The 24,895-nt window shown below is 35.1% G+C and overlaps 1 protein-coding gene across 1 annotated transcript in view; it reads left to right on the top strand.

The window, feature by feature from the left end:
• Positions 1 to 11,537: 11,537 nt before the first annotated feature.
• The window catches only part of LOC113075593 (CUB and sushi domain-containing protein 3-like), a gene marked incomplete at its 3' end in the record, with an annotated part of 82,979 nt that continues 69,621 nt past the window's right edge, over positions 11,538 to 24,895 (top strand). Inside the window, exons 1-2 of the mRNA XM_026248271.1 lie at positions 11,538 to 11,640; positions 18,364 to 18,586. Coding sequence (XP_026104056.1) covers positions 11,538 to 11,640; positions 18,364 to 18,586 — 326 coding nt within the window. The remainder of the gene's footprint in view (positions 11,641 to 18,363; positions 18,587 to 24,895) is intronic.

Genomic DNA, 24,895 nt, shown 5'->3' with positions numbered 1-24,895 from the left:
TTCCAATTTCATTATTTTTCTTAAATCCCCTGACTTTAGCACACCATGCAAATCTTAAACACAATGCTCTGCTAAATACAATTATAACATCTAAGCTACTATTGTCCCTTGCCTAATTTTCCTTTCCATCAACCAAACAACTTCACTTGCTAGAATCATTTAAGTGTAACAGTATTCATTGCATTATCTTAAGTCGGCCGTTACACAATAGGGTAATTGCAGGAGAGCAAAATAAAACATGCTCTCTTTAAGATGGCATGCAATTACCGTCAATACAACTGCTAGCTGTTATGATAATTATACAAGAGACATTAATCATTGATGTGTGCACTTTCTGTAATCTTCTGATTAAAGAGAAATCTACCAACAAAGAACCAGAACCTGAATAAAACAGCAATCCTGTTTTGTTTGTTTTTTTGTAGGTTTTTGTTGGGTTTTTTTTTTTTTTTTTTTTTGTTAATGAGGCAGAGGTTCTTTGTTTTTGCTTTAATAGATGCATGGAATTAACCAGCAAATGCTTAACCAAACAAAAACGCCTGCTTCTAAATTCAGTATATCATGAGGAGTATTCATGGGGAGCTGAAGAATCAAAAGGTTTGACTGCTTTTGAATTGAGGTACGCTAGCACTCGAGTTAGCATTTATATTGATTGTAGCAAACACTATTGTTCTGTTGTTCCAAAAGAATTGTTCTGTTCCAAAAGAGCTTGTAAGTAGATTTTCTGCTTTTGGGGTATATCTTCACAATATATACTCAATTCTTTGATAGGAATATGGATATCAACAGACATTTATTCTAGTTTAACTTATGTCTGTCAGATTTTGGTTAATGACTTTTATTTTGAAAAGCTAATAGTGTATTACTGTTTTACTTATTTCGTCTTTCTACCCAGATCATGTTCTCTTAATGTTTTCTTATCATTTAGTAGGGCCAAATGGATTTATCTAAACTATTTTCTTTTTTTTTTTACTTCTTTTTTTTTGTGTGCCAGTTGTCGGGGGAAATCTGTGGAATTCTCCGAAATTGATTCAAAGATGGTAATCTGTGCCTAGATGAGCTGAATAGTACTTCAGCTGAATGTTTTATTCAATGGACAAAGGTGGAGGTGGATAAGTAGAACTTTATAAATGACAGGGATTTGTATTTGTTAGACATTTGCTATGGTTTCCGTTTTTGAAAACTGCTCATCTTTATTATTATTATTTTATTTTTTTGCCATCGTTGTTGTAATATGGGTAGTTTGTCTTTAGTTTCATGGTCTGTTGTAGCTCTTCTTGTGTTTGTTTAAATGGCATTTAAATCCTCATTTAATTCAACTGAAGCTAGACTTTGTGGTGGAGGAGTTGGTAGAGATGTCAGCTTACATTTGTCTGCGAAGTCATATTTTATAATGATTGTTATCAGTTGTTGCATAGCATGATGAATGCAATTTAAGGAAGTTTTAATGTTTGATTGCTAGCAACACATTGTGAAGCGCCCTGTTGTGCACCATAAAAGAGAAATAAAGGAGTAAATAAATAGCTTGAAATGGCAGAAAATTGGGTTCGTTTCTGTCATGAGGCAGATCTCTCCCACCTTTCTTTATTCCTATAGGTGTTTACATCATTTTCTCGCTCTTTATACTTTCCCTTTTTCTTTCTCTCTCTTTACATTCTGCCTTGCTCTGTTTTTCTTTATGCTTCTTTCTTCAGTGAATGGGCACATGGGCTAATGGGCACAGCCCTGGTTTCCATAGTAACCAGCAGATACGAGCATGTGATTGTTTGTGTGTTATGTAGCAAGTATTCTCCTTATGACACAGACACTCTGTCACACGCTCATTTGCGTTTGACGTATGATTGGATAGTAAAAGATAAGAGCAAATAGTAAAATTAGATAAAGCAGCAACTTTAAAGTGTTTTTGCATGTCCATTTTATCTGGGATTCAAATTTAAATGAATGTATGATGATATATAGATTTTTTATATATATGTTTAACTGTTCTACCATTTGCCCAGTATTAATGGGACATTTCAACCTGCAAAAGAATCAATATTTTGAGCTTTGAGCAGGTTCTTCCTTTAGTCTCTCGATCAAGGCACAAGGGGAAATGAACCGTTCTGCGTCATGGCTGGCCATTCTGAGAAAAGGCACAGATGGAAGAGACCCTCTGGATTTTGAGAGCCTCTCCAAGCCCAGTTCAGTCACATGCACACACATACACGAACACATGATCCTAGATTGAGACCCTTTGGCCTGTGTGCACACCCACTCTGCTGATGCTAATGCAAAGTGGGCTGAGTAACAGCATCTGAGGAAAAAAAGGCTTAAAGTAGGTGGACACCCACTTCTAATTATCAAGTTTGTCTCTTTCAGCTTCACCGTTCACAATAAAATACATAAAATATCTTTCATAACATTTGTAGAGAAAGTACCCTTGTCTGTTCTATGAGAACCATTTTTGTTAAGTTATTCAAATTTTATTTAGAATTTACATTTTCATATTTTTTACTTTTTACATTTTCAATATTTTGAATCGTTGTTATATTTAAAACACTAACAAAATGTGAAATGTATTTTTAATCCAATCATAATATGCATTTAAATTTTTCCTAAATTTACTTTTACAACACTTCTTTTATTTTGATTTATTTTAGTGTTTTATTGTTAATATTATTTTATTATTACTAGAAAGAATATCATCGGGTAACATCTTGGAATGATTCTCTTTCAGTCAACTAGAATTTTGATATTGGAGCTTCCCCAATGTACCATATGCAAAATGTGAAGGGCATATGAAAGCACGAAACCGAGATCAGAGTTTGTGTGGGTGGTATTAATTGAGTTCAGAAACTATTTTTATGTTAGCTACTGAATAGATTCAAAGCTCAAAAGGTATGTGCCGAAAAGCATGAATTTCTACTCTCATGAAGAAAAGCTCTATGGAAATGAAGCTCTTTGTGTTGCACCATCTCATTGTGTCAAATCCCTCTCATTCAAAGTCGAGCTCAGTCCTTAAGATCACCCATATCAGCGGTGCCCTGCTGTGACAGAACTACAGTGACAGCCTGAGCCTACAGTAAGAATGATCTACCATAGGTTAGTCACTGTAATGAAGCAGCAACAATAGCCTCATGACATGCTGACATGTTATAAAGACTTCAGGCACTGAATATGTGATAAGTATGGCACAGACAGTCACAAGCGTTGTTTGCTATAATAGCTGCGGAGGCATCAGTAAATCAAGTGATGAATGTGTGATGATGTATACTGTAAATAATAATAATAATAAAACAGCTTTCAAACTATGTCTGTTAGTGGTAATCAGACAGTTCATTCTCTTGGGTACAGTAGGTCTCGGTATATCCTGGGCAAGCTTTTACTGCAGGGCACCCACAACCTCATAGTGACACTGGAACCTAATAGTTTACCCAACCCTCAGGTCTACTATCATGATGCTCTTGGTCTTTTTCTCAGCGGGGTTCTGCCATTTGCCCGCCTTCCACTGACGCACCAGTAACTGAGCAGGATCAAAAGAGTAAATGCAGCTGCATTCACTGAAACTGTTTGAACAGCTAGCGAAACATCCATTGCAAGGCTTACTGTAGTTTTTATTTCGGCCTTGACTGTAATTTCCTCATCTCTGTCAGTACAAAGAAACTGCCTGGCCTTTCTGCGTGGGGAAATTGTCAGAGGATATTGTGCAAACGATCGACTAGGGTTTTAGCAGTGAATTGGGGTGGAGACAGAAATGTGGTCCCCTAATAACTCCAACACCCTCTTTATGCTCTGATTCTAAACTATAGGATTCATTATATATTGTGTAGGTCATGATTAACCATTGATTTATATACTTGTGATAGTGTTGGAATAATTTCAAGAGAATAGTCGCCTTCTAGCCTATTTCACACTTATACATTTGTATGCAAATACAGTACAACTTGATATAGTATGTTTGTAATGCCTGTAACCATAGTGACAGATAACTAGTAAATGTAAAGACTTTGTCTTGTACCTGGAGTGTGAAACTGCAAAGCATGTGTTTGCTGGCCAACTTCTGCTTTTTGATTTATTGTCCCGGTCTATTGCATATGCTCATTTCCCACTTACCACTCTTTAAAGTAATCTTGAAAACACTAATAATTTAATAACATTGTTAAATGTAATATTATACAGTAGATTGTAATGTTGTGATGTTGATGATATTGATTTTATCAATATTTCTTAAATTATTTAATAATAATTTGAATTAATTAGTATATATTTTCAGTTATTCGTTTTTTATTTTTAGTCATTAAAGTGTTTTGTAATTTTTATTATTTTAAACTGTTTTAATGTTTTTAAATATGTTTATATAGCTTTATTTTTTTTCAGTTTTGTTTAGTAAATGTAGTACTTTAACTTATTTAATTCTGTTAGTTTTTCATCTAAGATTTATAGTTGATTTTTGCTTTATTTTAGTGACAAAACAATTCCTTTTAGTCAACAATAACAACACTGGTTTTTAGTGTTTTATTTTGAATGAATTTAGACAAACAAATCCAGAATTTTAATTTCAGACATATATTGATTATCAGCCATAATATAAAAACAGTTACCAATATTGACTAGAATTTTAATGTCAAATTTCGAATTTTTATCAAAGTAGAATGCTGCGTATACTGCGTCTCCCTTCATTCAGCATCTCAGGCTTTCATAATTATGAATGTCGATGCTTTTGTCTCCACAAGTGTGAATATGATTTTTCTGCATGGAGGTTTGAAGGAATGAGTCACTCATGTAGTCACAACTACCTCCCCTCATTTGTCTTCTTTTATTTTTATTTCTCTTTTACAGGCACAGATACACAATAAACATTTTAGTCCTTGAGTCATCACAGTTGCTCTGAAGCACTTGACATCTTGGATGTCTCTCTTTGAGTATCCCGTCATTGGTAGCAAACTTCATGTTATAGCAGTCAACCTTTTGAAGCAACTACGCAGTTCCGCTCTTCCGGATTTCTGTGTGTGGGACCTTCCGCCCCCTCAAATAATTTGAATTAAGTATTCTCCACAATCCAGTTTTATCACACAGGTTGTCTTAAAGTACTGAAGTATATAGCGTAATCCAAGGGCTAGTTTAAATCCTCAAAGGATATGGACCAGGAATGTAGTTCGATGTGAAAGACTGCCAGATATAGACCACATTTCACATTAAGGCTTTCTTTCATTGAGTCTGAGGTCAGAAAGGGTTACTCAAGAGTTCAGTGCAGTAAGATTCAATTGGTCAAGATGTATAGTAAGCCAGAGGTGACGGTGCTAATGTGAAGTTATACAGGTGTTTCATCTTACTTCAGGACACTGGTTTATTAGAGCGGGAAACCAGCTGTGTCCTTCACATTCACAGCTCCTCCATGAGCATGTTTAAATCAAGACGTTCTGTGCTCAGTACTGAAACCCTTGCCTAAGGACAAAAATATATTACTGGTGGCTGGCTTTCTTACACGTGTATCTGTACACAAGCTTGTACTTTTCTGGCTGACTTTAGGAATTTGTGTTGCAACACTTTATCTTGAATTGCTTGTATTGTAGTATTTTGCATTTATGTGTATTTATAAATCTGAAGAGAAAAAAAATCTGAATAAATAAATAGATTTATTTTATTTTATTTTATTTCCCAATTAAAATTTCCAGTTCCCAATTTATTCTGGGCTGGGAGCCAAAAGTTTGCAGGTCTTGGTTCAAGAAGGGACATTCCTTCAATCATTGTGCCATTTATGGAATAACTTAAAAAAAAATATGACAGTAATGGCTCAAATAATTTGTATTTTATTTTATTTTATTTTATTTTATTTTATTTTATTTATTTGACAATTCAGTTATTTCAAAGTTTATCAAGAGTTTCACACTCCAAAAAGGACATGAATGTAGTAATCCATTTAGTAGTCCATTTCTGGTATATTCTTGACTAGAATAAGTCTTCTGAAAAGTCTTCTCACTCTTAAATCAGTCCAAAATATTGATCAACAAACTGTATATGTACAGACTACATTAAATATGATGCATCAAAATATTGAAGACAAAACATTGTTAAACTAAAAATTTACATTCATAATTTGTATTCACCTTATCCTTTGTATTCTGTCATATTTTATATCATTAATGCCTAACAAGCCTTTGTTTCTTTAAAATATAAGGTTCTTCATTGACATCTATGGTTCCATGAAGAATATTAAACATCCATGGAACATTTCCAATACTCAAAATGATCTTTACAGTAGACAAAGTTTACTCAGATTATTAAAATGTTGTTGACACTAAGAAATGGTTCTTTAAAAAACAAAATGGTTCACTAAATGGTTCTGTGGGGAACCCAAAATGGTTTTTCTATGGTATTGCTGTAAAAACCTTTTTGGATCTTCTCAGACATGATAACTGTAACCTGCTGTTGAATAAGAAGGCTCCGTGAACATTCTGCAGCATTCTGAAACAATAGTTTTTTTGGTGCTCCACATTAAAATTTGGAAAGGAATGGGTGTGTAAAAAATGTTTTTGTAAGTTAGAATGATGCTATTCAAGGAGTTATAAATAGCTTAGTTTGTAAAGTGTAGGTTGTAAAGGTCACTGTGTTATTCATGAGTTTCAGCAGAAACCTATTAGAGGGTACATTTATTTATTTATTTATTTGTGTGTGTGGTTAAGATTTAGGTCTAATAACCAAAATAATACAGGTTGGATTCCTGCAAGAGGTACAGTCATTATGCAAGAGCCAAGGTACCATTTTATGACAACCTTGTGTGAAGGTCATGGTTGCGATAATTAAAGATTCACGATTCACGTGAAAGCCATAGAAAAAAAAAAAAACATTTCACAAGCTTCGCTCATGTGGTAATAAATAATGACTCTTCAGCACCTTTTCCACCTTTCCCTTTGAAGAGGCATATTGGAGCAATTTTAACAATCCAGAAAAGTGAGACCGAACTATCAGTGGGACTACAGCCTGATGACAGAGCCTGTGAAAGATACTGTTGGAGATGTAACTGGACAGAAGAGAGGCGAGGGAAATGATAACACAACAGAGGTGAATGAGGTCAAGAGGATGTCTGAAATGTCTGGAGCAAAACAATCTGTCGGCTACAATGAAAGCACAAATAAAGTGGGAGGCTTAAATGAAAAATCAGAAACCACAGTGACACTTAAATAATTTAAAACATTTAATATGTCAATATTATTTTATTTTGAATTTACAGCCAATATTAGTATTTATATAACAGTTATGCAACTGTATACACTTATTTTTCTATTTTGTGTAACAATACCATATTATATATGGCATATAGCATAAAATTAATTTTAAATACCAACATTTTGAGAATGTGGTCTACTCAAAAAATAAGTTTTCATGATGATTTGAATCCCAGACAGGACTGTTTTCTCTATCCCAGAAGACAGGTTGTGTAGGATTAGGTTAGTGATCATTACAAAGCCTACCTTTACTAATGAGCTAGTGTCAGCCACTAGCCTGTGACATAGAGTGTGTGTTTGTGTTTTTGTGTGTGTGTGAGCGAGACATTCAGACAGACAGCGTGATGAGAGCGTGACTGTGAGCAGGCTGATTAAGGCAGGAGCAGGGGGTGTTTGGTGTGGATTTGTGTGTGCATGGGAGACAGCTGGAGGGCTTTGCCTGGGTTATTAGAGAACTGAGGAGCCATCAGGATCGATCAGCTCCGCCAAGACGACCCGACATGTAACCGATGCCCCTTTAATTAATCCTCATCAACCAGCACAACACACACACACACACATGCAGTGAATTGGAAAGTCACTAGGCTCCCTTGTATTGATGCATCCTGTCTCACTTCAACATCAGACCTATCCTGGAGAATAGGAGTGTGCTATCAGTGATTAAATAGTTTAATTTGCAGATAAATGTGTAGGGTCGTGTGATTCCTATGATGCAACGCACAATTATTATTATTATCTTGAGGTGATTTTAGAGTTCACCTCATGAGCATATCATTTCTAAAACACACGCAAATTGAAAAGTATTCAGAACCAAAATAAAAGCTTGGTTTTGAACGTATTGTCCATACTGTATTAATCCATACTGTACCATACTGTACTACTACAGAAATGTATAGTAAAATGTAATGTTCAATAGTAATATTGTTTGAGTTTGCCTGAAATGCTGCTTAATGTTGTGAATCTCTAGTGTCATGCACTGTAATCTTAAAGCTTTTATTTTGTATTATGGTTTGGTAATTGATCCAATCAAAATCCATATTACATGCATGATTTAAGCCATCATTGTGTATAATATGAGACCTACTGTGTGACTTCACTCTTAATTTGTGTGACAGTATATGCTTAATCCTAGCAATTATCACTCAACAAACAAAGACAGACATCATGTGTGACCTCTCACGGTGACGGTCATGATATTTTTCACTCCACCTTGCCACCACGTTCCAGCGTTATCTTGCCTGTGTTTAGCTGTTTGATCAGTTCTTCTCCGTCTTGTCTTCCCTGCCATTTTCCGTTCATAAGGACGGAGCTATTTTTCATCGTTCTCAGCTTCTCAGTCTCTGTCTCACTCATATAGCCTGAAGAAATGGTACTTTGTGCAAGGCAGCAGGGGTTAAATGCATTCTATACATTGGTAAATGAGCTCACTTTGTCTCTTAGTGACATGCGTCAGTTTAGATTGTGTGACAGTGCGAGAGGGAGATGAGCAGCGATGACAAGGGCCTAGCATCAGTGACGCATAAGGAATACAGTCAAAGGTCAAAAATTACACTAAACTATAAAGACAGTGGGACTCCTTGTGATTTAATAACGATTGTACACTATTCAGAATTGCATTGATTATTGATTGATTTGAACTTAAATTAAATTTCAATTGAGCTAGTAAAACATGATGCAAAAGTGCAATTTATTTTTGAATTTGAGTAATTTTTGTTGTTATTACTTAAAGAAAACAAAATCTGAATGTCTTTGAAATGATTTCATTCAGTTAAGTTTTGAAAAGTGTGAAGTTTGAAGGTTTATCTTGATTTAGCTTAAGGTATGATCCCATTAGTGAAATTTAGGGTGGAAATTGTTTATTGTCAAATGAAGTACAACTCGCACCAAAGTGACTTTCAGTAGTTTTCTGTTGGTCAGCGTGGCAAATTCACATGTTGAACTTGATCAACATGATCTTTTTCACCCTCACACCGAACTTCTGAGCTAGTGCATTTCTATTGAAATAACTGGATTTCATCTGTCAAATTTTGCAGAACAAAAGCATGTGACTACACCTTCAAATTTCAGGGTGAAAGAACATTTAATTTCCAATAATGTGGTACATGCACTTTCTACGTGAATTCCTCTTAGTGTAAATTCAAGTGAACTTCCTGTGGGGTGTGGACAGATCAGTTCAGATTCATTGAAAGGAATCCAGTTTTTTATTATTATTTAAATTTTATGTAGGAACTGAGGAACCAACAGATCCATTGAGACAAGCTGGTACAAAAGACAGCTGTGTACATTTTATGCACATTTCCCTTTCACACTACATGTATCCATCCTTCACGTCCTATCTTGAGGATACTGCCGTCATATAAGTAGGGCTTTAAGAAGACAGCATGCCCCCATCCACCGAGGACACTGCTCCCATGAAATCTGAAATCTAATAAACACCTTCATAGTAGATATATTCTGCTAGCCCTATTACATACAAAGGAGGGATGTGAAAAAGTAACACCTTCAGGTCAGGAGTGAATACTTCAGTGTTGTTGTTTTGGTTGCTAGAAGGGATGCGTTTGATTTGTCTGGTGGATTCAGTCCTCAAATACCTTAAACTACATTTAAATGGAACCACAAGAGGAGCTCAAGGATCTATACATTGTTATAGTTCATTTTAAATACCAATAAATTGTTACTGGATTATTTTTATACCGTATTATAAAAATGCCTCAAACTCTAGTGTGCTTATTGTTCACCAATTTATAGGATATGCGCTGAAAATACCCCTTCCATGACAAGCATACCCAGTTAAGGAGCCAGTATTTTAAGCAGGAAAAAATATGCATGCGTGAATACAGAATAGAACAAACACATTGCATGCAGCATAGTCTGCTGCCTACATATCTATATTTGAATGCAATCGATACTTTGTGCAGTATAAATCATTAGCATTAGTGCAAATGACATTTAACACGAAACCAACATTGGAGACAGACTTTGTATGTGCATTTAATGCCTGAAATACATTCTAGGTACCTGGACAGCTGACTTGATTTTTAGATGTGGCCGTAATATCTCTGAATCTGTGAATTTTAGTATGGGGAATATTCTCAATCCTTCTGAGAGGTGCAATTGTTTCAGGTCCGCTGAGAATTAGAAGCAAGGAATGGGAATAAAATATTCCTTTTATCTGACCTTTTCTGTTAAGAAGACTTTGTCACTGGGGAATGCAGTTTAATAATTCATTAAAGGGAAAGCCTCACTTCCTTTAGAAATCTCATTTATCTGTAGAAAAGCTTTCTTCAAGGTTTAATGATAATCTGGCATCTGAAGACCTGTGGCAGGTTCCCAAAATTAGACTTACTTGTGGATTAAGGTCTGCTTTATGTTGGTTTAAAAATAAAAGCATGCAGCCATTGCGTGTGTGATTAAAGTTCAAAATATAATATGGATTTAAAAAAATAAGTTCAATTTCAGCCTAGTAGTATATTGTACTTAGTATAGTTTAATAAAAATTCTCCCACTCTTTTATAAAACGAAACCAGATGTAATTTTTTTGGTGTCAGTTTCTGCTGCCTCAGAGAACTATGGACACTGATTAACTAAAATCGACAAGGTTCATAGCATCAGATAGTTTGCAGGTGTTTTTATGACCCAAACTAAATTCTGGTTGTTTTTACAAGACTCGTGCGTTCTAATTTGTTCGAGTTGCAATACTTTGATGCATGCTGGTTTATTATTGTCCTGTTATTAATGAAGATCAGTGTGCAAAATGTTAGAAAAATAGAAATGGACAGTTGATTGCTGTTTTTTCACGTTCAGACTGATGTTCAAAAGTCAGGCAATTTTCTCTGTACTTCTTTTCTATTTTATTTATTTATTTATTTTAAGTATAATAATGTCATTTTTCACTCGTTTATACAGATTTGCAATGTAAATGCAACTCTTCCTAAATGCTATGTGATTTATCCATTGAGCAGCTCTGTGTTCATTAACTACAAGATACGTCTTACATTGCTATTGAAAATCTTTATCTTGTTCTTGGAGATTTTTCCAACAAAAGCTAAAATGTGTTGTAAAAAAAAGTTTAAAATAAATTCAAGTCCAATAACTGTCTGAATTTAAATAAAATAAATCCCAACACTGTTGTACTTGTACACATTCAGTTGTCAATCTTATTCCGATTGACTGCAAAAACTCCTAAATGCTCTCAAAAGGAATTAAAGCAGATTCAAGTCGATACAAAATGGTACCGATGGGTCTTGTTTAAGAGGAGTCTTGGCTTTTTTAAAGCCACAGTCTTGCCAGACTACTCAGCTGCATAGTCGGGGGTAAGAAAGATGTGTTGTAGAAATGCTGACCCAGGTGGTGCCAGGCTTTGTTGTAAATATGGGGTGGCAGGAGAAAGCACAAATGAAATACAGAGAAAAAGAGAAAAGAGTGGCCAGCTGCCAAGGTAAAAGTGAGATGCAAACCTTTGCCAACAGAACCTGGGCAAGATGATAGGACGAGCATACCGCCTCTCCTCACACCTTAGTAATCAGTATAACATCTACATAGTGTCAGGATCAACAGATAGCTTGGAGAAAAGAGCAAGACATGCTTCTAGTTCAGTGTCTTGCTCAATGGCACCTCAGTTGTGGTATTGCCAGCCCGAGACTCAAACCCACAACCTTAGGGTTATGAGTCATACTCTCTAACCACCAGACCACAACTTCCCCAAAGGAATGTTACCTATTAAATTAGCTGTATATCTCATTTAAACTCGAAGCCAGAGGGTGATCTTTTACAGAATGTCCAAAATGGACTCATATGATAGAAGTAACTGTTGATGCCAGGGAGTCTATATGGACAAAATCATCCCACTATTGCTGTAGCTAAGCTGAATAACAAGCATAAAACTGCTTACTGACCTGACTGAGGTCAATGGCGAATGATTTGTAGATCCTAAGCACCACTTACAAACATCTAATCTTGTAAAATGTGTGGTAATGTAAGTAGTACTGCCTCTCCTTGAATCTCGAAAGTGAAAGTGAAACTAAAATGGAATACGCATTCAAAAGCAGTTTAGTGGCTCCCTGATGCCCGCGACTTATAATTACCCAATGATATAACTGTGAGAGACATTATTAAAATATGTATTTTCCTCCCATCTAATATTTATTCCCTTGAGGGTTAGCTAAAGTGAGGGTTAACACTTTAGCTAAATGCCTTATCTTTATTTGGGGATCAATTATGTTCTGGCTCCACATGAATTGTATTTGGTGGGAAAGGGGACAAAATGGCTCTTTTGACATTGAAGGTTGCAGACTCCTGACCTAGGATGACTTGAGGATGAGTAATTTATGGGCTTATTTTAATTTTTGGGTGAACTAACCCTTTAAGTCCAACTCTACTACACTTCTCCTCTATCTCCCATGTTAATTAGCCCCTTAAAGGAGAGAAGAACGATAAATAGTAAATCTTAATTAGGTGAGGATTTTTTTCATTATAGGCATGTCAGTTTGTTTTATCAGCAGCTTCTCAGATGCTACTCTGAGCTCTTTTCGCCTGCATATTAGATTTAGTGGGCTAAAATCTGTATTAATCTTGTTACTTAAGTAATGGTGGGAACTGGACAATCTTCCAACTGTCTTCCATCTCTGGGGACTTGCATAAGGGGGATACGCTTGAAATGTTAGAGATTTTTTTCCTCATCAATGGAAAATAATTTCTCTGTGGGTAGCATTTACTTTTCTTTAACCCGAATTACTCTCTAAGTTTATCTTAGCATGACTAGTACTAGGACTCTCAAGTTATATCAAAAGTTTGGAGTGAGATAACACCTGTTAGGGGAGGAGCCACACAAAAATGTTCAGCTGCAGCCCCTCAGCTCTGCTCAAGTCTCTCAAGTTTATGAACCAGCACAATTAGAAATTATAACAACTGATAAATCTGAAGTTGTGGCCTGATTGTTAGAGATTTGGACTCGTAATGTACAGTGCTCTCTCCACCCTCAATATCATGACTTAGGTGCCCTTGAGCAAGGCATCGAACCCCCAACTGCTCCCTGGGTGCCGTAGCATAAATGGCTGCCCACTGCTCTGGGTGTGTGTGCACTTTGGATTGATTAAATGCAGAGCACATTTATTTATTTTTTAAGACCGATAAATTCATCGAAAAAAAATAGTTTTATATTTTACAAAAATACTATGTAAAACAATAAACAATAAAAAATTAAAATCAAATTTGGGGCCAAATTTATTTTTATTTTTAATACATTTATATTTTTGAAATATATAAAACAATTTATTTTATTTGGATGCATTTATCAGATTTACCAATTGTAATAAAATCTCTAATATAACATTATTAGAATCAGGTAGCCAAAGCTAAGTTAAAGCTTCTGATTGCAAAGCAGTTGGAGAGTTTTTGACTGTATTTTACTATATTCCCCAACATCAGCTCTCAGTATCTTTGATCACAGACAAGTGATTTCATCCAGGAATCATAAAATCAAAAATTCAAACATGAAAAAAAAAGGAAATTCATCGGATCTTGCACTTCCAACTTACACTCTGTGTGTGTACACATCCATGTTGCCTAGTAACGAATGTGCTTGCAGAGGGATAACATACTGTAATTTGTGCGGAAACAGCAACATTAAAATTTTTGATTGGCTGGCAGGTGGCATTTAAACTTGGGATAACTTGAGACAGCTATGAACTTGGCAAAGAACTTCCCTCCATATGCCTGCACCTCATCCATTAATTGTATATAGCAGGACAAGTTATCCCTTACTTCTCACCATGAGAAATACAAGGTTGTGGCGTGTGATCTGGGTGAAATGTGTGTCTCACATTGAATTCTTGAAACTAAGATTGGTACTATCAACAAACAATTATACATGACAAAGTCATAGTGTATTTAGCTTGAAACTTGAAACTTGCTTAGCTAATGCAATATAGCCTGTAAACAGATCAATTTCATTGTACTTTTCTCTTTCTATCCTACATATCGTGGCTTAGAGGTGCATATAAATCAAATTTACCTCTAAAAATCAAAATAAGGTTAAAGTGTACTTGTACAGTAGGTGCATTAGAAAGGTATACTATTGTTCCTTTTATAGCTTCTGTTGAGCCACAATCACAATTTACTCAATTCTTTAAAAAACAAAAAAACTGATGTTACAGAAATTGATATATACTTGTACTTTTATAGCATCACAAACTTCCTGACTGTCTACAATATTCGCTAACATTTTAACCTCTTAGCCAGCATAAAAGACTTCCTTGTCCTGAACGCCTTTCAACTTGCACGTGTCAGTGTTTATGAATAGATTAAATGAAACGGGACAAATTTAATCTTGACAATCTATGTATCATTATAAAGATCTAAGCTGCAAGCATCGACGACAGATCGCTGTTTTTCAATGGAAAGCTTATAAAGACTGTAACAGTTGTACAAGTGCAGTATTTTCTCACATGTCCCTGGACCTGATTCTAGCCCACTATAAATATGCATAAAAATATACATTGCATGTGATGCTGAAATAAGTGTGGCATTTCTTATTGCATCATAAACACAAACTATTTCCATAACAGGAAATGCCACTTTAGACTATAATCGTTCTCTGTATGCGTGATTTTATGTTATTGATTTAATAAAGGTTTGCTAGTATACATGGAGAAGAAATGGCCAGAGCTGATCTACTAAATGCCTAGTTCAGTCATGAAACTCTAACATGCTGCTGAATGGTTGCCTCACAGCCGTTACACCAACCAATGAGCTATTCCTTCCTATCTAGACTTGTTTTTTTATTCCAGTCTGACCAGGTAGGGTTAGACTACGCACTCACTTTCCCTCCTCCTCCCTTACGCAGCACCTGTCTAGATCTCCTACAGGGTATTTCATCAAAACAGTCATCATCTTATGTATCTGGGGAGTGTTGTGCTGCCAGGTAGCAGCATACGTTTCCTTCTCTCAATTTATTGTGGTCTAGCAGAGCAGTCGTGTTCTGCCTGCAGTCACTGCAGAAGCGTATCAGATCAAGTGTATGAACATAGTCATATTCTAATAAATGTGTTTTATCTACGACAGTTGTCATGACTGAACTTCATTATTTGTTATTGCATCTTTCAGGTGTGCAAAACCACATCCTGACTATTTTGGTGTACTTTGTTTTTCTCAATGAATACGTTTTGGTGCTTTAATAAAGGACTGTGTCAATGCAAATAGATTAAACTGCATCTGAAAGTGATTTATCAACCTTGAAAGTCATTCAGATTTGGTAAATGCCTGTGCAAATTCATTACGGCCAATGGACAGGTATTAATTTGATTTAGGTATCACAATCAAGTACTCATGAATGAAAATGAATTTTCCCTGAATAGCACGGTTTTGAATTATTACAATATATATCATAAAGCTTCTGTATAAAGAAGCTTTGGCTACTACGTAGATCTCCATTCTGTCTTGTCATTTTCACAAGTGAAACCAAATTGATGTAGTCATAGCAAATCTACAACCAAAAAAAAAAACTGACCATCAGTGACCACATTACTGGCTTTCATCCTTACAGACACTGTCCCCTTGCTGTACTCTAAGGAGTTGCCGAAACGAATCTTTGTTCATGTGTGTTAGTGTACATTATAGAGTGCTTCTTCCTCACAGTCCTTGGTGAACACATTGGTGCTAATTTCCCATGGCAGCTTATGGTGCAATTAGAGCCTGGAGGACCTTCACCATTCACACCAAATCACTGACGGGCCACTGATCATTCAGGGATGACAGGAAGCAGATCGCATACCACAGGGTTGTGAAAATATATAATGAATAGTTTTGACAAAATAAAAAGAGAGATAAAAGTTTTGTCCCAAAACATATACACTACCCAGATAGCACACATATGTCTGCAAGATGTCTGTTAAAGATCACTTCATCTTGAAAGCATTTGCTGTGTACAAACATCTTATGGACACCTTTAAGAGACCAGTTTTACATATATATTTTAAATCATAAACATCTTAGACTAAAAGTCTATTTGACATCTTATTGTAAATAGAAGTATTGAAGATGAGCAAACACTAAAAAAATATGGGTAGCACTTTATTTTACAGTCCTGTTCCCCATGTACATACTATGTACTTATTATAGTAATTAGAATAACTATGTAATACCTAGGTACTAACCCTACTCCATGTAGTTACCTTGTATTACCAGAACTTTCTTAGATAAATACACTGTAAGTACACTTTAAGTACATGTAAGTACACGTACTGTAAAATAAACTGCAACCAAAATATGTCATGCAGATCTGAATGCTGATGTCAGATAGTCATCTCTGTGATGTGCATGTGCTATCAGGGTATGTACTTATTCTATTATATTCTATGTACGCAACCTTCTAATGTGTGAACTATATAAGGTTATTTTGTCATCCATCATCAGAGTCTGACAATTTAAGAATAGTGTGCAAGATGGGAAGCATCTAAAGATCCAAAAGAAATAGCAATGGCAAAAGCTAAATCAAAATATATATAAATATTGACTTCCATTGACTTCCATTATATGGGTGATAAAAAAGTACTGTGGAAGTCAATGGCTACCAGCAAATGTTTGGTTACCAACATTTTTTTAAATATGTTATCTTGTGATAAAGAAAGAAAGACATTTATACAGGCTTTGAACAACATGAGCGTGGAAAATTAAGACACATTTTGTTGGGTAAACTATCAATTTTAAACTCAAATTCTTCACCATTATGTCATAAACATGCAATGATTATCGTAATCTACTGAGGCAGATAAATAGTGTGCTAAAAAATATACACACATGCATTTATATGTTTGCTACCTTAAAACGTAGAAACTGATGGATGCCAACAGGTGAAAAGAAACGTAGATGTGAGCTGAATACTGGGTTAATGTGGTTCATTGTGGCCACATTCCCACAGATATTCCAAATGATTGCACTACTCGCTCGCCGTTGATTAGATCTGGACAGACTTTGCCTTCAAAACAGATGTTATCTGCTCAGGTTTTGCGTTGTAATACATGATAGAACTAGCTCACTTGATTCATTATTCATCAGATTGGATTTAGGATTGTGTTGCTTGAGTCACTCGTGTTGAATTTGTGGGTGAGAGAGGGCAAAATGATGGTCCATTTGAGACATACCCAGATCAGTTTTTCTCACAATGTGGCAATAAGTTATAACTTGCAAAGCTCAAAGGCATACTAATTCACTGCTTAGCTGCTCCCATGTGAAACATAAAGTGCACAGCTGTTTTCTGTGACTGAATAGCTGTTAATCAAGTGTTTTATTAAGTATAAAAGGTGCAACGTTGTCTCTTTTTTATCATAAAATTGAGTTTAATTCAATTTTAACCAACAATGCCCTTTTTTGTTATGGGGAACATTATTACTATTTTATTTATTTATTTATTTATTTTTGTATGATGTAAAGTTATCCCTCATACATCCTGGTATATGATACAGAATTTCCATTGACCTCATGACTGTGGCATCTAATTGAAGATTGCTTTAATTATACAAACAAGCTTTCCTCCACTCAATATGTCATTGAATTCCACTGAAAGCTTGTGAGACAGGTCCTCTTCGAAGAGATGCACACAAATACATAAAACATTTTTTTGTTACAAATTACATTTTATAAAGTTTTACTAAGTGTCGTGAGTACTTTGTTTGCACACACACAAAAAAAACGCATCATAATTTACAACTTTATTCATGAAAATATTGATCTGCATTGTGCATTCAGCAAGCTTGCAATTATTTTATAATTGTACCTTTTATTTTAGGCTTTTAACAATTAGCATAAAACACACATAAACCATCTCCGTCTGCACACACCATCTTTCCACAGAATCTCTCCTATAATAGAAAAAATACATATTTTTATACAGTTATTTATTTATTTCATGAAAATGTGGTTTAAGTTGGTTGAAATGTTATCCAGAATACATAAAATATACTGTAAGTGGTGTTGATATGATGATCTGTCTTTAACTGTCATTTTGGATTACTGACACACTGTTTTCCTAATTAATGTTGTTCAGTTGCATTGACACAATCTGTTTTGTTTAAAGTGCTATATAAATAAAGGTGACTTGACTTGACTTAAAATTTTGTCATACTGCTGACCATAGTGAACACTCTTCTCTCTTTTCGCTTTACAGGTTTCATATATACATGTGGTGGAACATTAAAAGGAAGGAATGGGACCATTGAAAGTCCTGGTTTTCCATATGGATATCAGAATGGGGCAAACTGTACGTGGGTTATTGTAGCAGAGGAGGGGAACCGAATTCAAATAGTCTTTCAGTCATTCGCAGTGGAGGAAGACTATGACTTTTTATCCCTCTATGATGGACACCCACACCCAGCTAACTTCAGGACTAGGTGAGTGCTGTTTATAGTGTCCATTGCATAAATCTGTAAGCAAACAGCTGCACCATAACTGTATCAAGTTAATTAGAGACTAAAATGCAGAAAACCGTACATTCCTGATCACGGAAGGATAGAGGAAACACTTTGTTGAGTGTAATTTACGGTGTGCCTGTAAGCAACTTGACTATGATCCCAAATGAAAGTGCTGCCAAGAACTCTCCCTGGATAATTGCACAAAAAAATTATATTAAAAAAAAAGTAAGCACTATTTTCTAACTTGGCCATTGTTCGATGCACTCCTCTCTCCTTTACAGGTGACTCTCAGCAATATAAATCTACATACAGTATCAAAAACAACTGCAGATAAAACATAAAAATATCTTACAGTTAAGCCTATAATTTAAGAAGGCACATTTGTAGGGCTTTGAATGGATTTAACACCAAATTCTCTGCAAAGAAAATAAGCATGTCTTTCTCTAAATCAACTCTACAAACATCCTGTAAGTCTGCAATGACAACACCAGTGTGGCGATGCACATAAAGGATTAATGACAATTACCTTCGTTGAATTGCGGGAATTTTTAGAGTAGAAAGTAACTTGTTTGTTGGAGTAGAATGTGTCCCACGTGCTTATAGACAAGGACAATCTAGTATTATGTAGTAAATATGTTTGTAAGGTATATGGAAGTTGCGCTATCAAGTCTGTGATTTATTTTTATTTTTTTTCTGTTTTCAACAGATTTTAGGTTAATTTATATGAATTTATAATTTCTTGCACCTGATCAAGTTATTTATGTATTTATTTATGGGCATTTTAATTTATTTTCTTCTTTTTTTTTTCTTTAGTTCTGCAGTGTGACAGATGTGTGTGTGTGTATGTTTGTGCATTAGAAATGCATACATGTTTGTTTGCTTGTACTATGCACTGGGCAGTGAAGTAAAGGTGGTATCAAGGGATTTGCAGCCCGATTTGCGGAATGGATCGATGCCTGACAGATCCCAGCTGTTAACCAGCTGACATAGTGCAGTCCGATCTGTCTTTTCCATGTACACTGCATTGCCATTGGCACATATAATGTAAAATGTTTAATATTAATGGTTAAATTAAACATTAATACATTTTTGTAAAAGAAAAATGAAAAAAAATGAAAAAAGTAAAAACAAATTGAATATACATATATACATAATACAGCCACTATTTGTTGCTTTCTATGTATGTATGTATTATGTATTCTCCTCTTCTCATTCTCCCGCTTCTCTCTGTCTTGCTCTGTTGCATGGAGGAGATATTAGAAGGGGGTATGTGCAGAGAAGAGGAAGGAGGAATAATGATAGAGCTTAATTAAACAGTTGAAGAAGTAAATAATGCAGGATTCTGCAGGCACTACATTTGTGTCTTGCATCGCCATGTTCATTGGCATCATGGACAAATTGCATGTTGCTATTCAGCCGTTTTAAATTATGCACTGCAATTAGAGATTGAGCCCTCTTTCTGTTTCTCTCTCTCTTCCTCTTGTCTGTTTGAAAGGAGATATAATTCTCTTTTATGGCCACTACCATCGTCCTTAGAGGTCTGACATGAATACCTTGTTGCATCTTAAAGCCCATTAGCGTTTATATGTATTTATATACTTATATATCCATATTTAATGATTTTGATTAATCAGGATTCATTTAGACATTAATGACCCCCCACCCCACCCCCACAACCACCACCTCCACCCCAAGGCATCTCTGTTCAAGCATACAGAAGGTGCACTGGCCTATATAAAATGTTGTGAGTGTGGTGTCAGTGCTTTTACACAGCCGGTTTTGAATGTTTGTTAATTCATTTGTTCATTTGTTTTAGTTTTTTCTTGTTCTTTCGTTGAAAGATGTGTGGGCGATCAAGCTCTTGATGGGTGATAGATGCCTTCCGTCCTGAATTTACATCAGTAATGACTATTCATGTGACCTGGCTGGGACTCTAAAAAGAGCTGTTTCAATTAATTATAAACTAACAATGCCAGGGACTGAACCTAACATCTAAAGATAACAGTGATTAATCTTCAAATATGTACAGATCTGTCTGAATCATTTACAGCTTTGCTCAGAAATATCAAAACGAATTCTAAATAGGTTTAAATGATCATTTGGTTGGCAGCTAATTAAGCGTCCCCTCTCAAACTGTAACTGCACAAACATCTAGCATTCAGTGTGAAAATATTACTCATGTCTTATATATAATGGTTGACTGATGATATTTTATTATATATATATATATATATATATATATATATATATATATATATATATATATATATATATATATATATATATATATATATATATATTATATATATATATATATATATATAATAAAATTAGCTGAAAATTAGCTGAAAATGCACTTGGTCACGTCAATGTGGTGACCAGATTTATTTTATTGGAGTAAGGTCATAAGCCTAAACCAGTCGCAACAGGTCATTTTTTGCCTCTTACTCAAATTTTGCACGGCGTGTAAACACAATAACCCGCCTTCTGTCCGCATATTGAAGTGCGCATGTGTCATATGTGACCGGAAAAAAACATAGTTTCCTGACAAATTGCAAGTTGACATGTTGCAAGCTTAATTTAACATCACAACTGACAAATGTATGGAATACTCGGAGAAAAATATGCAAATGATTATAGTTGGACGTCACTACAGGGAAATAATATGATTTAATAATGAAGTCATGTAAACGCTGCTTACTTGCATTGTCAGGTCACTAATGTGCATGTAAAGGGAAAACTAGTTATTTTAAAGCCGGTACTTAGTGTGCATATAAACATGCTCAATGACTTTCATTGGCACATAATTATTATCTATTTTTATATAATTATCATGATTAATATTGTTATTGTTGGAGTAAAGCCAGTTAATTTTAGACACAAAGTGGTAACCTATATATCCTAAGTCTCCCTTCTCAGCGGGAGTAGAGAAATAATAGGGAGTAATAGTCTTTTATCTTCATTTTGAGATGCTGTATATTTTCTTCTTTTTATTCTCCTCGCACCCCCTCTGTCAGTGCAGAAATCACTCATACATGTGGCTGCTGGGCTGCGAACAGTTCATGTAGCAACACCGGGTATCACTATGTGTGTCAGACTGTGAAAGAGACCCCCTGAGTGAAGCCAGGTATAATTGCAGACGCTTAGCCCGTGGAGCTAGCAATGTAATTAGTCATCAGCATGTAGCGGGGATGGGACAGAGGAAGCAAGAGCAGCCACCAGCAATTATTCATCCCCGTCCTGTCACTCAAAGCTACCCATCGCCATAAATCATTTGCCGTTTGTTTTGCCATCTGATCGAGGTGTCAGCGCAGGAGCATTTTACTGACGTATAGATGTTATGTGAAAATCAAGAGGTTCTGAGATTTAAAATAAATGAATTCCTGTGTCTTTAAGTCATACATATGCATGAGATGCGAATTCATGCGAATACAGGAAGACTGTGAGTTGGTTATAAAGCATGTCTGGGTGCTCATAACTATAATTCCACTGGCAGTTGAATTGGTGATTTACGGCGACAACAAAGAAGTTCTTTCTGATGCTGTCAGACAAATAAAAAATAAAAAATAAAATAAAAAAAATGAAAATTCTGTCATTATTTACTATTTTTATCTCATTTAAAAATATATATTTTGTAGACCCTTCACATAGTTCTTAGCATAATATGACAGTTTCTAGTGTGTAGACCATGCAGAAGGGTATACACACAAGAGCAAATAATGAGAGAATTTTCATTCTGGTGTGTACTATCTCTTTAACTGAACTGCTTTCAGACTTAATGCTTACCACAGCCATTCCGTTCATCTGTGAGGCTGTAAAACCCACAAACTAACCTCTCCCCTTCACCCAGTTGCTCTCATTACACTTTCTAGGAATGCAAGGGGAGATTCATTCAACCCTGGGTTACTATCGATTGTAGGCTCAGAATACAGTCTGCCACTCCATTATATTCCAGTGGCCTGGAGGAGGCGAGTGACACGTCGTTCGTGTGGCTTCCCGAAAGATGTCTCCCATACCAAGTGGCATGTTTTGAATAGCCAGAGAGGGAGAGAAAGTGACAGACTACGTTTTATCTATCTATCTCGTGGATGTAAAGGAGTATCAGTCTGGTCTGTTGCTGTGCAGTGTCTCCTGCCAAGAGCAAAGCCAAGGCAGAGGGAAAGAGGGCTCTCTCTCTCTTTCTCTGGCTCCATCTCTATTGCACTGTTTAGCTTGGTTTACTGACATCTTGTGGTGAATGTGCAAAGTGCAGCATAGGCTCAAGATGTGTTGTTTGCATGTACAGCTGTGTTCTGGAAAAGCAAAGTTGTCTGGTAGCTTAAAATAAGTGTATTAATTTATTAATTTTTAGATATACACTAGTATTACGTTTTTTGAAAGAAGTCTCTTATGCTTACCAAAGGTGCATTTATTTGATCAAAAATGCAGTTAAAACAATAATTTTTATATTTTTATAACAAAACATTATTACAATTTACATATTTTTCCTTCTATTTTTATGTATTTAAAATATTATTTATTCCTTTGATGGCAAAGCTGATAGTATGCTGTTCATTCATCATCATCATTTCACTTTAAATATGTTATATATACAGTGGCCTCAAAGTACGTTTTTGGACACCTCACACTTAAAGATAATATTTACCCAAAAGTTGAAGTCCTCCAAATCTGTATGATTTTGGACACTCTTTTCAATATAATAAAGCAAAAGAAGAATGGGCCTGTCAAGTGGATGTATACTATTATACAATACTATTGACATATTGTACTGATTGTATTTAAAGACTTCTGAGATCATATGGCAACTTTTTGTGACAAACAGACCAATATATAAGTCAATTCCCCTTCTGTCAGCTGCTAACTGTTAAAACCGAATAATTAAGTCAACGAGTTAAACTTGAGAGTTGAACCAGATCAATCTGATTCTGAGTCTGATTCAATAATATATATATATATATATATATATATATTATACGTGAGATGCGATATACGTGTATATATATATATATATATATATATATATATATATATATATATATATATAATATATATATATATATATATATATATATATATATATATATATATATATATATATATAAACATTGACATATATAGTTTTGCTACTTCTCTTTTAAATTGTCCTGAACGTGCCATAACAACTGGAGCAAATGTTAAAATTTCAGAAAGTAATGACTAAACTTTCTGTCTGTTTGTCACAGTCACACATTTTCAGTGTGACAAGTGTCCAAATGCTGTATGTTCCTCTCTTTCTGTTTTTTTTCTCACTCACTCTCACCCGGTTTCTCATCTTGCAGCAGCAGCAGTTAGAGTTCCATTTCACAAGCTAATAACAGTATTAGCCCAACAGCGTGGAAATGCTTCATGCCTTGTTGACCATGATGAAGTCCATTGCATCAACATCTGTTGTTGAATAAGGTGGCCGAATACCCTGCAGTCCACACCTGCTTAAGTTCCTGCTCAGACGTAGACTGTGAAAAAAATGTGCTTCCAGACAACCTAAAAATATGTTTCATGTGGTAACATGCAAATTAACTGGTTTTATTCAAGTTCTAAACATTATTTACTGTGACAGAATCAGCTTGACTACTTTAGGTTATGCTAATGAAAGGGATTTTAAGGGTCAGATAAGGTAGAAATAACCCCTAATGAGGTCATATCACGAGGAATCTATTTTTCCTTGATCTTTTGAGATAAAAGAGCTCAGTGTAGTACGAAAACATACTGTAACCTTCAGAACTCCGACTTCCTCCCCAAACTAAAAAGAGCAGCTATTAAAATGAAGTTAAATAATGACTTAGCCAAAGATTATTCAGTTTTATAGCATCCCTGATCATTTCAGTCTGTCTTAACAGTATGTGTGGCATATCCATATGAATAGTTTTCTGTTACTAGATAAAAAAACAGTAAGAACAGTGATATTGTAAAATATAATTAATATTTAAAATAAATATTTTCAACTTTAATATATTTAAAAATGTTATTTATTTCTTTGATGGTAAAGCTGAATTTTAGTAACCATTACTCCAGTCTAAAATGCAGAATTTTTTTTTTTTTTTTTTTTTTTTTTACATTTACCTATCTAGTTAATAATGCATAGATAAAGAAGAAAGTCCAGTTTGAGCTTTTTTGAATGAATATTTTAGCATAAGCGCTAATGTTTCTCCAAGAAATAAAAGGCCAGACTTTATCCAACATAAAATAATCAGAGAGGACTTTTCACTGATTCTGTGAATTTTCTAATGGTCTTAAAATATCTTGCACTGC

The sequence above is a fragment of the Carassius auratus genome, unplaced genomic scaffold, assembly GCF_003368295.1.
Source record: "Carassius auratus strain Wakin unplaced genomic scaffold, ASM336829v1 scaf_tig00017217, whole genome shotgun sequence".
Classification (NCBI taxonomy): domain Eukaryota; kingdom Metazoa; phylum Chordata; class Actinopteri; order Cypriniformes; family Cyprinidae; genus Carassius; species Carassius auratus.
The sequence above is the reverse complement of the archived record's forward strand: the minus strand, read 5'-3'. Positions and strand labels throughout refer to the sequence as shown.